General features: G+C 41.8%; 1 protein-coding gene across 1 annotated transcript; it reads left to right on the plus strand.

The window, feature by feature from the left end:
• Positions 1-169: 169 nt before the first annotated feature.
• On the plus strand, positions 170-8,132 carry slc13a5b (solute carrier family 13 member 5b). The gene is made up of 12 exons (XM_061073694.1): positions 170-314; positions 1,251-1,379; positions 1,468-1,604; positions 1,824-2,041; positions 2,163-2,343; positions 2,436-2,558; positions 2,686-2,898; positions 3,009-3,115; positions 3,228-3,349; positions 4,219-4,380; positions 5,880-6,017; positions 6,521-8,132. The coding sequence occupies exons 1-12, from the start codon at positions 216-218 to the stop codon at positions 6,644-6,646; spliced, it is 1,755 nt and encodes a 584-aa protein (XP_060929677.1). The 5' UTR covers positions 170-215; the 3' UTR covers positions 6,647-8,132.
• Positions 8,133-12,446: the final 4,314 nt, after the last annotated feature.

The raw sequence follows: 12,446 nt of genomic DNA on the forward strand, positions 1-12,446 counted from the left end.
GATATGTGCTTGATCTCTCTCTCTCTCTCTCTCTCTCTCTCTCTCTCTCTCTCTCTCTCTCTCTCTCTCTCTCTCTCTCTCTCCTCATTGTGATTCGCCTCCCTCCTTTATGTTCCCCGGGACTCCCCCTCCCCCTCTCCTCCTCTCCTCCCCTGGGCGACTCAAAAAGCGGGACCCTTGGTTCAGGAGCCTCCTATTCTCCTTGCTCCTGCAGGATGGCATTCCTCAAGTATCTGCGTTCCGCTAAGGACGGGCTGATCCTCGTATGTGCTCCGTTACTCCTTCTCCCGCTGCCTCTGGTGATCGGGACGCCGGTATGTAGTTGTTTTTTTTTTTTTTAATGACTGAGGTTGAAACCACACATTGAAGTAGAAAAAGAAACCTGGCCACATTCATACAAGAGCAGAAATCCGACACTGATTGAAAATCTGTTTCGTAAAACAATTAGAGCGTTGGATCTGTCATATTTGCCTACAGGTGACGTTTCTCATGAGAATGTCTTTAATTAAAATGTTTAAATACCTGTTTTATTAGAGAAAACCGTCACTGCGTATTTATGTAGTTTATAAACAAAAAAGGAACTACATCTATCCTCACACTCACTGCGACATAGATGTTTTTATTTTGCCATAATATTCACTGAGTCTGCACTGGTTCCCTCCTGCACCTGTTGATGACCTTGCATGAGAACTGTCCGCTGGTGCCTGAGGCTGCTGCACTCCGGAGTCCTGTTGGTTTAACTCCTTGTTGTTAACACGAGGGGTCACGTCCAGCGTGGGAACGCACAGTCGAAGGGATCCACTTCCACTTGCACACAGGCTCGAAGCATGTTATGATTGTTATGATGGGCACAGACACAGAGTGGAGGCATGCCTGAGTCCAACATGAACAAAGGTGTGCAGAAATAATGATTAGCTGGCCACTGGTGATACAAGGTTTTGTTACAAAGGATTTTTTAAAGAATGGATCTAATAACATGTCAATTTATTACATCATAAATTAATGATAATAATAAATACAGGGGTGTTTATAGAGCTCATTAAATGCGCAAGCCGGTATCAAAGAAGTCAACTTATCTTTACCCTTTAAACCACCATAACATCCCATTAAAAAAATGATATAACCCTTTCTGATTTTGCAACCCTACTTTTAAACTTGTCACTTTTCACAAAGGATCTTATCTCTAATATCATCCTTAAAATGTTAGTTTGCTTGTATTTGCCAATAAATGTTTACATGTTTGACCGCAGGAGGCAGAATGTGGCTATGTGATCATCTTGATGGCGGTGTACTGGTGCACAGAGGTGCTACCATTGGCTGTTACCGCTCTTCTCCCAACCCTCCTTTTCCCCTTTTTTGGCATCATGCAATCCAAAGACGTGAGTGAACTTAGCAAACGTTACGTGTGCAGAATTTGTTCAGCGATGATGCATTTGGGCTCACACACGTCTTCCTCTGCCGTTTCAGGTGTGCATGCAGTACCTGAAGGACACAAACCTGTTGTTTGTGGGGGGGCTGATGGTTGCGGTTGCTGTGGAGCACTGGAATCTACACAAGCGCATCGCCTTGAGGGTGTTGCTCTTTGTTGGTGTGCGTCCGGCGCTGTGAGTGGCTCCGTTCCACACCTCCACAGCACATTATCTGATTGGCTTGCCATCTTTTCAGACCTACGTTTACAAAGCATATCTAATCAGTCACATCACACCTGAGCTTTTCATTGCCGTCATAAATGTCAGACAATGTCTTCCTTTGTTGTTGTAAAACACCCGACGTCCCCTCTGTCAGTCCAAGGCCACCAACATGTTGTTCTTTGATCTTCGCAGATTGATGTTGGGATTCATGGGTGTTACAGCCTTCCTGTCCATGTGGATCAGCAACACGGCCACCACGGCCATGATGGTTCCAATCGTCCAAGCAGTGCTGAGTCAGCTCAACACCAGCGAGGCCGAAATACCTCAGATCCTCAGCTCAGAGGAGCAGGACCTGACTTCAGAGAGTGACAGCAAACAGCCTCAGTCAGAGAAACAGAGCGACGGACAAGGTGGGCCACGGCCAAGAAACATCCCAACCAGTTTGGCCAAGAAAACTGTTTTAAGAATTTGCATGGCCCTCTCTACTTATTGCTGCAAGTTACACTTTCATTCCTTGCTTTTTGATTGAAGGCCCAGTGGTGGTGACTTTCTTAGATGCGTCAGTGGAGGCTGCCAAGCAACAGGAGGCAGCAGAAAGGCTGAAGATGTGTAAAGGGATGACTCTTTGTGTTTGCTACGCTGCCAGCATCGGAGGCACCGCCACGCTGACGGGAACCGGTCCCAATCTGGTGCTCAAAGGCCAGATGAATCAGTGAGTGTTTCCACGTCATGTCGGAGTAGTATTCCAGTAATTACGCTCATTTTAATTAACATATTGTATTTCCTCTCGTCGTTTTTGCCAAGGCTGTTTCCTCAAAACGGAGACGTGATTAACTTTGCCTCCTGGTTTGGCTTTGCCTTCCCAAACATGATCCTCATGCTCACGCTGGCCTGGCTTTGGCTGCAATTTGTCTTCATGGGATTTAAGTGAGTTTTTTGATGGTTAAAGCCTAATTATAGTGACAGAGACTTGAATCAACGTCAAGAGACTTTAGCCGCATGAGGAGTGTAGAGGTGACACAGTTGTTTTCTCTCCACCGCGTGTGTCCTCCAGCTTTAAGAAGACGTGGGGCTGTGGATCTGTGAAGACGGAGAAGGATATCGCTGCCTATAATGTGATCCGCGAGCAGCACCGCCTGCTGGGGCCCATGTCCTTCGGGGAGATCAGTGTCCTGGGGCTCTTCACTCTGCTGGTGGTGTTGTGGTTCTCCAGGGATCCTGGCTTTGTCGATGGCTGGGCGACAGATATCTTCAACTCCAAAGCAGAGTGTGTATACTGAAGTTGTGGATGGGTAATTCAAACGTTTCACTCACACACTGTTGTTAAAACCTTGTTATAACAGTGTTTGTGAATCCTCTCCTCACTCCATCTCTCAGGTATGTGACAGATGCCACCGTGGCCATCTTCGTCGCCGTCCTTCTCTTTGTTCTGCCGTCTAGACCCCCACGTTTCTGTTCAAGGAGGACTCACAGCTTTGAAACAGGTTGAGCCGTCATTCTGCCAGAATATCTATAATTTCTGATTATATAAGTTTTGAGAGGGGGGTGGTTCTGTGCAATGATTTGACATTGATCCCACTTATAATGGCTCTTTAGTTCCTCCTACACCTCCTGGCCCAACTCCAGCTCTGCTCACCTGGAAAGTCGTTCAGAAGAAGTTACCGTGGGGCATCGTGCTTCTTCTTGGAGGAGGCTTTGCTCTGGCCAAAGGCAGTGAAGTAAGTGGCAATGATCAAAGTCAAATGGGCCAAGAGCTTTATCTACATTATGGGAATAATTATAACGTCTCAAGATGGGGAAGTGTGTTGATAGGTTCATCATTTGGTGGGTTTAAAGTTAGAATCCTTGAGATTTGTGTGCTTCAAATATGTGCTGATGTTTTTCAGCAATGGTCATTCAGTGTATTTAATTATAAAGCATAATACCCTTTTTATGACTAACGCTCTGTATACTAGCTTATTTTGATTTTGAGTGGCAGAGTCCATTGTTCCTGTATTGGATTTCACATTGCACAAGAGAAAAACAATACAGAACCTGCAGTTTTTAATGTTATATCAGGGTTGGGCAACGAAACAATATTTTCATCAATAGCAATAAAACTAAAGTCCAATATATATATGGATATATTGGTTAATCATTGTGCAAACACAGTGAGGAGGCACAACAAATGATAGATCGAGCAAATGTTGTGCTGTTCATCAAGTGTTGGTCATTCTCTGCCCATAAAAGACGAATTTAAAACCACAACCTTCATTCCTGAGTCTTTAAGTTTAAACGAAATAATAATCTACCTATCTATCGTGATCGTTACCGATATCTACTGATATGAACATTTTCGTCTTGATCACATTTTAGGCCACATTGCTGAGCCCTGTGTAATATCATCTAAATCATCCTAGTTCAAATGTTCCCCTTTTTGTTTTATTAATGTTGCACCTTTCATGCCATACAGGAGCCTGAACACATTCATATACACAGACCTGAACTAGAGTGCACTCATAGTAAATGAGAAGTTTGAACTGATCCAAACAGATGAAGACTACTTCCAGAAAAGAGCTCAGCCCTAACGTTGTGTGTTTCCCTTTAGGTATCAGGACTCTCAAAGTGGATCGGCGATCAAATGACTCCCCTGCAAAGTATACCTCCCTGGGCAATTGCTATCATTTTGTGCCTACTGATTGCTACCTTCACTGAGTGCACGAGTAATGTGGCGACGGCGACGCTCTTCCTACCTGTCTTAGCCTCGATGGTAAGTTTTCAGAGAGAGAGAGAGAGAGAGAGAGAGAGAGAGAGAGTGTGTAATGTCTCCGAGACTAATGGTTTGGACACAGGGTTGAAAGAAGCCATCATTTTATTTGGGGGAAGTTATTACTGTTTTGAAAGCTGAATTATTTCATCTTCCCTCAGAGGTAACAAAATTGCGTATCACGTTTGTAGTACGCAACTACTGTTACATTTGTGGGAGTTTATTTACGTTTGTGGTGTATTATGATTGTGGTTTATGACGTTTATGGTTTAATACGTTGGCGGGTGTTACAAGGCCCTTGAAAACTCTAATCTGGACATCAAGTGTAACTGTAGCATAACTTATGCATTTAAAACATTCAGTTGTGGCTGTAGACAACACCCATTCCCACTATAACTCTTGTGGCCCCAACCCTTTTCTAAATAGAGGTGGAACATCTTAGATAAACTCAAGAAATTCCTTTGTGTAGCATTCAGAAACAACCTGTCCTGGATGACCGCGAATCTTCACCGACATGTGCCTTGCCATGTAACCTCTTTTGAACCAATTTCCCCAATAAGAATCAAGCCTTGAAACCACTCCCAGTGAGAATCAGCCGATTTTCCCTTGTTCGGTCGCCCATTTAGTTTCTCATTCATGCTGAATGTGTTCGGTCCCTTTCCCCTGGCCCCTCCTCCCATTGATAACCAGCCAAACACACAAATCCAACTCAATGAGTTGTGGTGCTGCCCACCCCGCTGCTGCTGAAGAATGGCATCACTGTGCCTTCTAGTCAGGCACTCGAGAGAACACCAAAGCTGGATTGCAAAAGACGGTGCCAAGCAGGAGTATTCACATAGATATTTATAGAGGGGGACACCAAGTCAGTGCACAGGACACTCGTGTGAAATAGAGATCGAGAGAAAAGGGTGAAAGAAAAGAACATTGGATCAGTTACATACAGTACAGCTGAAAGAGGAGAGATGACAATTTGTGGCCGTCCGGGTTTGTGGCATGTCACGTTCTGTGTCATCCTGTCAAGGGAATCCTTACCATTTGATTTAAACCTCTGACATGAGAAAACGCTCCCATCGCGGTGAGCTCATGTATACAGCCTACTGTTTAAAGAAGCCTAAATATAAAGTTTTACTCTTTTAACCCATTGTTTATTTTGAGAGGCAGAAATTATTGTATACGTGTGAGCTGCCGCGCGACTGCATATGTAATTCAGAAGCAAAGTCCACAGAGTTGTGCTTTCTCCATCTCAGCCGTCTGCCATTACCGCCACAGTTGTCGCGCTCTTCTATTTTAGATGTGAGACTCAGCCCCAAGCTTTCAGGAATTACATCTTAATTACACCCACCTAATGAGAGTTTTCCCTCCGCCTAGAATTATACACATTTCCCTTGGAATTATGAGTCAGTGATTACGGTTGCAGAAAAAGCAGCCAGATGGAGAAATGGAGGATTTTGGGATCAAAGCTGTGTTCATCCCTGTCTCAGCTCTCTGTGTGATTATTGCAGTCTCAGTCCATTGGAATCAACCCGCTGTACGTCATGGTGCCGTGTACGCTGAGTGCCTCGTTCGCCTTCATGTTGCCCGTGGCCACTCCGCCGAACGCCATCGTCTTCTCATATGGATACCTCAAAGTTGCTGACATGGTGAGTGTGGCAGCGGTGCCTTGTGTTTATTCTGTTAAATTATACGGTGAGGATGCCGTCGCTGTGAGTCGACTGTCACGCTGTTTCTGAATTGTTGAGGGCAGAGTTATCTTACCATTGCATAAATACACGTAGCCTCATTATGTTTAATTTGTTTAATCTGGAGCCAAAAAGTTGCACAAATTGTTAAACAGGCAGTTTCAGTGACAAAGCCAGGTAAGCTGTCTCCACCGTGTTTCCAGGCTGTATCCTAAACTGATCTAAGCAACCAGGCTTCTGGCTGCTGTCTTATATTTACCTGACAGATATGAGGGTATGATGATTTTATACAAACAGTGTTGGGTGCACACATCCAAAAACATTCACAGGAACTGGTTCAAGTAACAAACTAAAGGCAAAAGTCTGAAAATAGATCTGCATGCTCCTCTGACCAGGCCACAGATACTCATCAGGTATTGATAATGATAAAGTTTATTTGTATATGCTCCTCTTTTTTCTAACAGGCAAGAACAGGAATAGTCATGAACATCATTGGCATCCTCTGCATCACACTGGCCATCAACACCTGGGGCAAGGCCATGTTTGACCTGGAGACCTACCCCGCCTGGGCCAACGTCACCGGGGTGTGAGCCTGGCTCCACCAGAGGAGATGATCCACGCACACCCCCCCCCCCCTCGCTGTCCACAAAGGGCCACACACTCTGGTCAGAGCAGCAGCGTAAGGACCACATGTTGGACAGCGGGCGTCCGAGTGCCGTTAGGACACAAGCCCCACATGGCTTGTCTTGTTTGACACCTGAGTAATGCTTGAGAAGAGAGAACATGGTGATTGATATGACTGTGAATGGAGGAAGAGCCGGTGAAGAATTAAATCAAAACATTTTTTTGTCGTTAAGGAAAGACCCTTTAATGCTCGTAAAACAAGTTTGACAGAATTCATACACCGTCAGAATTTATATCCAGCAGTTTTTTCTAAAGACACCATTCAAACCGACAGTTTTTTAAACCAAAGGGTAATTATAGGAAGAGCTCAGGTGGTGAAAGATGTTTTACACAATCACATGTAATCACGTTTTAGTAGCAATAAGCCATTCTGTCTGATACTTAGCACATTTACCCAAGTCCAGCACTTTAGTTCAGTTTTACTTGACTTATGGATTTACTTTTTATATCGCTTCTACTTCTACCTTACAGTTATTTACACATATTTATTTATCTGACAGCTGTCGTTACTAAGTTGCTTTTTATGTTTTATAAGATTTTACACTGAAAACATCAGGTTAACAACTAAATAAGTAACATTCTGCGATCACCTTAATACATTAGTAATAATAAGATAACAGGGTAGTCTGTATGCTGTACCTTTGATACTTTTAAGTGTCAATATTTCTTAACTTTAACTTAAGTAAAATATTGAATGCAAGACTTTCAATTGCAATGGTTTAAAAAAAATATTATAATGATACTACTTTTACTTAAATGCTTCTTCCGCCACCACCGCTTCTCTGTACTTTATTTTTATAATTGTTAGCCATCTTAGTATTTATAGAGAAAGGACTGATATGTTCATCACAACAAAGACCTGACAACAAGTAAACACACACAGCCTGTGTTGACCTGTTTGTTGATTTTTAAACTGTATCTTTGCTGCAGATGTGATCACTCTGTATCTGACTCATTGTACTGTAGCTACATTTTCAATATTTCAGTCAGTATGTCAATAAGTGCTGACACTGTGAAATGTCCCACTGCAGTGATGAATTCTGTCTGAATTACAATAAAGTGGTATTTAATAATCACTGTATATATCTTTTAAATTCAGAAACTTTTGCACATGTGAGATGATGAAGGAACCATCTTGAAATGAACAGTGGAAATCATCAATAAATAATAACCTGCTTGGGACAAACTATAAAGAATAAGATACATGTGTTATAATGAGTTTTAATGTTTCTTTCTTGTTATATTCTCTTTATAAACACTGATTTGATAACACTGTAAGAGCAATGCACATATAAACTCTTGGATAATATAATACAACCAACAATGTATGATATAGCTAGAGTTGTGCATGCAGTCTTATTAAATAATAAAATATTACGTTTTAAAAGCAAATTCTTAACTGTCTCCGTGTCTTTGTCGTCCACAACTAAAAATACATCCCACTTTCATCACCAGGCAACGTTACCTCAAGTGAATACGACTGTTCCCTGTGTTTTGAAGCACACACGTGTTCCCCTGCCTCTTGCCTATGACCTCTCGTCTCGTGTGGAAAGCTGATATAATCCCGTAAACACAGTGCGGCAAATCTCAGTAATCCCGCACTGAAAGGCCACACCTAATGCATGTAGTAAAAAGCTCTGTGTCATTGTCCTCTTGACGAGACGTTGCGTGAGCCAAGGGTCAAGGCAGATAAACCGCTGCCGTGCATCATAAACGCTGTGAGGTCAAAGAAGCAATTTCACATTTTCTCCGTTTAAAGACCCCACAGAATTTACTCACTGATCTATATTACATATACACATGAGCAGTGTATTTTACAGGAAATCATAAGCTACATATAAAACACATGGTGCCAAAACATGTTGGCGGCATCATGTGACACTGCAGCACTGAGAACGAAATGTCAGAGTTCTGCCCTCAGTTCTTTTGGGCAATTAAAAGTGGTAAACAAGCAGTTGGGTGCATTGAGCCTTTCAGATCACTATGATCTTGTGTCCTACTATGAAAAAATACCCAAAATGTATGTAATTACAGTGTCTTTCTCTCCCTTTGCTGCCTCTCGGCCACCCACTCATTATCCAATTGAAACACATCCTCTAGCATCATAGCCTCCATTATTGGCTATATATACATGTAATTCTTCAGTAGGAATTGTTCTCAGTGATGATGACATGATTGACTGCACACACAAGAACTCTGGTAAACCCCCAAAACACATTTCTATTAACTTGTCATAAACTAGGTGGTGTAGTTGCAGAGCAAGCACGTAGCCTGCTTAATAAGTTACTTCCAGACAAATAAAGTCATAAAGGATTTAAGAATATCTTCCAGGGAGCAAAGGGTAAAAAAGTGCATTTTGGATCTTGTCCACCTGTTGCATTTTGGGGAAAAGAAGTATTTTTTTAAAGCCACAATGGCCCTCCACCTTTCCTGTATCAGTTTCCCATGAGCACAATATGGAGCCTGTCTGATACAATCAATCCTCGACTTGTTTCAGTTTCAGTCCGAACATCCAATTAAGTTTTGGACAAAAGTCAAGTCAGAAGCTTTACGGTCCAGAAGAGGACAGAGGGCCTTTCTTTGCATTCTCAAGCCAGAGGACATCTACACAGACTAAAGGCTAAACTACTGGTGGCCTAACAATCACTTCCTAGGTGGAATTATATGGATATCATTACACTTATTACCTGAAAGTCTCCTGATCAGGATGAAAATTATTGCAAATACTCTTACAGTGCTATGACTGGATTTCTGAAAAGATGTGACGACAGGAAAAGTTCAGTACACCTAAAAAAAAATCTTTATGTCCATAGAGTTTTCATCAGTGTGATTTTCATGACAGCAAAGCTCACCTCCCGTTGACGGTGTCGATTGGACTATCACAGGGAATCATTCAAATGTTAAGCCATCTATGCTTTCTGTTTGTCCATCAGTCAACCAGCCAGGTAACCATATGGCTGCAAATATATACAAGGCTCAAAAGCCAATAGGCAAAGCAAGGGCCTGTCTCAGGGCCAATAAGTCAGAGTTCCCAGAATCCAAAGCTATTACTTTGTGGTTAACGGTTTGTAACAAATTTAAGAAAGTATAACTTCAGTTAGGATTATGACAATATGCTTTAGCAAAGCAGAGAATCTACTGACATCAGGTGTGTCCTGTTTTATCTCCTGCATCAACACATTCCTGAATTAGGTTGTGGTTTTAATCATATGACCGCACAGCCAACATTGAGCCATGTCATATTCGGGGATAAAAACAAAAGACTGCATACATTGCAGATACAGGAGAAGGAATTGGACCCTAATCCCAGCAGCTCACTTCTAAACTGGGGCCTTTGGTGGATCCAGACATGACAATTATGTCCATGCTTATTGGATCATTCAGTCCAAACCCTTGAGAAAAATGTTATCCACAAGAACTACACACCTCTATCAGGAGAAAGACGCTTCATTTCGGAGGCATACTCTCCTTTACAGATACTTCATGTTAACTGGAGCCAGGAAATGCACCCCGAACCCTGCACCTTAGGGAAAGTTCCCCTCTCAGACACTTGCTTTGTATGTGCCACACACATGCATGCTCAAAAGCATGGCCAAGGATGACTCATTGGACGCTGTATGACCACAGGTCATGTGGTCTATGCTTCATTCTGAAAAAAGGTCATTTTTAGGTGTAATAAGAGGTTGAGGCAGTGCAACCCTACTATTGTTTTCCTCTCTCTGCCTGGTCAATCCCGCACCACATTGACATTCACAGAGTTGTCCGCCTGTTTTTCTCTTGCATCTTAAAACAAAGCACAGACCTTGTGGTGCCCCCCCTTTTCCAAAACTAGTGACGTCTTTCTCTCGGAGCTACAGGACAGCACCACCTGATGCTGAGGTTGTAACAAACAAGATGAGCAGTCCTCCTATTTGAGCCTCTTGCAAAAGAGATGTTGATTGTTGTGATTGTTTTTATGTCCCGGTGGTCAGATATTTGAATGTCTCGCCAGCACACAACCTGGTAGTTAAGTCACGGTATTTGTCTCAGGGATTGAACCTGTGACAAATGAGCTTACTTCAACACACGTTTTTTTTTGTATTCATCAAAACAGCACAGTACATTTTAGGAAACACTGCTGAGTTGATCATGTCCTCTTACATAACACTACAAACCACATCACATTACTTTGAATAATCCTAAATTTAGTAGTAGTATCAACTTTACAATCCCTGTTATGATCTCACGTCCATCTGAAATGAGTTCAGACAACATGAATGATGGCTCAGCAAAATAGATTCATTGGATTATTTTTTGGCCACATTCAAATAAGATGTAGCAAAAAATAAAATACATTATATTAACAATCCATTGGCCTTCGCAGTTACACTAAAAGGTAATCTATAAACCTACTTAAATTAAATAACCTTACTTCGCAAAAAGTAATCCTGTACCTTTATTAGTTAAACTGAGGATAACATCAGGTAGTCAGGGGTTATCACATTGAGCAACAGTACCCAGGCCCTTTTGCCTTTCGTTTGATTATTAAGGAAAATTAATCACGAAGTCTGTTTACAACATAGAGGTTTGCATCTTCACTAGCCTCACGATTTGATTTAAGTTACAACTCAGCAGTCAACGGTTTGATTCACAATGATTTAACGATGCATTTCTATGTTTCACATCCATAGTTTTCGGTATAACTGCTCATTGGCTGCTTTTTCACCAAATTAATAAAATCACTCAGTCAAACATGAACTCTGTTTTTATTTAGAAAGGGCTTTAAAAATATGATCGACTGTCACTGTACCACCAATCCAAAGAGCTCCAGGATTTGATTTGCAGATTCTCTTTCTCCTGTCTGAGTTCTGTTACCCACTCACTTGCCTCTAGAATTATATTGTCATGTGCCATCTTTTTTTCATTTCTCACTTCCTCGCTGGGCTCCTGATAGTCATCGTACATGATGAACATTTTCTTTCATCTTCTGCAGTTCTCGTCTGCTTTACTATTCATTCTCCTTTTCCCTCAGTTTTGCACGGTACAGAGGAAAATGTATCCGCTTTTGGTCATTCAATCTTGTTTTCCATTATGGTCTTTTCCTCGATCTTCTGCACTATCAAGGTTATTTGTTCAGGTGATTTCTCTGAATATGTTAACCCTGTGATACCCATGCTATGCAGACCCCTTCTAATGCACAACATGGGGTCAAAAATGACCCGTATTCATTTCCTGTGTTATATCATGCAGGGTTGTGTGTTTCTTTGCATAGTCTAAGTTCTCAGCATATAAGATTTCAGACTCAAAATCAAGACCAAGAATTAGCTCCTCATTTTCCTCATCCTGTTATTCATGCAACCATAAGTCTGACATGATTGCGACCAGCCATACTAACACTCTGGATAATAAAAAACATTCTTTTAAATGCATATCAATCAGTCTATTAAGTATAAACTGTTATATTTCGAGTTTTATTTAGTTGATATGGTTAGCTAGCCAGAAAAGAAGCTAGCATGCTAACAGCTAGTTAGTATTGTACGTATTTGTCTTTCTCACCAGTAATGGATTGTAAAATAAGACTTACATGCATCAGCTGTGCAAAAGCAGCTGTGTGAAATGAATGGTAGGTGTTAGGTAGTGAATACATACTGTGTGGGTCATTTTTTACCCATATGTGTAAAAGCGATGTAGAAAAATGTATGTTTGTTTATAAAGGAAAAATAATGA

This window comes from Limanda limanda, chromosome 6, assembly GCF_963576545.1.
Source record: "Limanda limanda chromosome 6, fLimLim1.1, whole genome shotgun sequence".
Classification (NCBI taxonomy): Eukaryota; Metazoa; Chordata; class Actinopteri; order Pleuronectiformes; family Pleuronectidae; genus Limanda; species Limanda limanda.

Coding starts and splice junctions, on each gene's coding strand:
- slc13a5b (XM_061073694.1), top strand. CDS start 216: ATGGCATTCCTCAAGTATCTGCGTTCCGCTAAGGACGGGCTGATCCTC. Junction 2,559..2,685: donor TTTGTCTTCATGGGATTTAA/GTGAGTTTTTTG, acceptor TGTGTCCTCCAG/CTTTAAGAAGACGTGGGGCT. Junction 6,018..6,520: donor ACCTCAAAGTTGCTGACATG/GTGAGTGTGGCA, acceptor TTTTTCTAACAG/GCAAGAACAGGAATAGTCAT.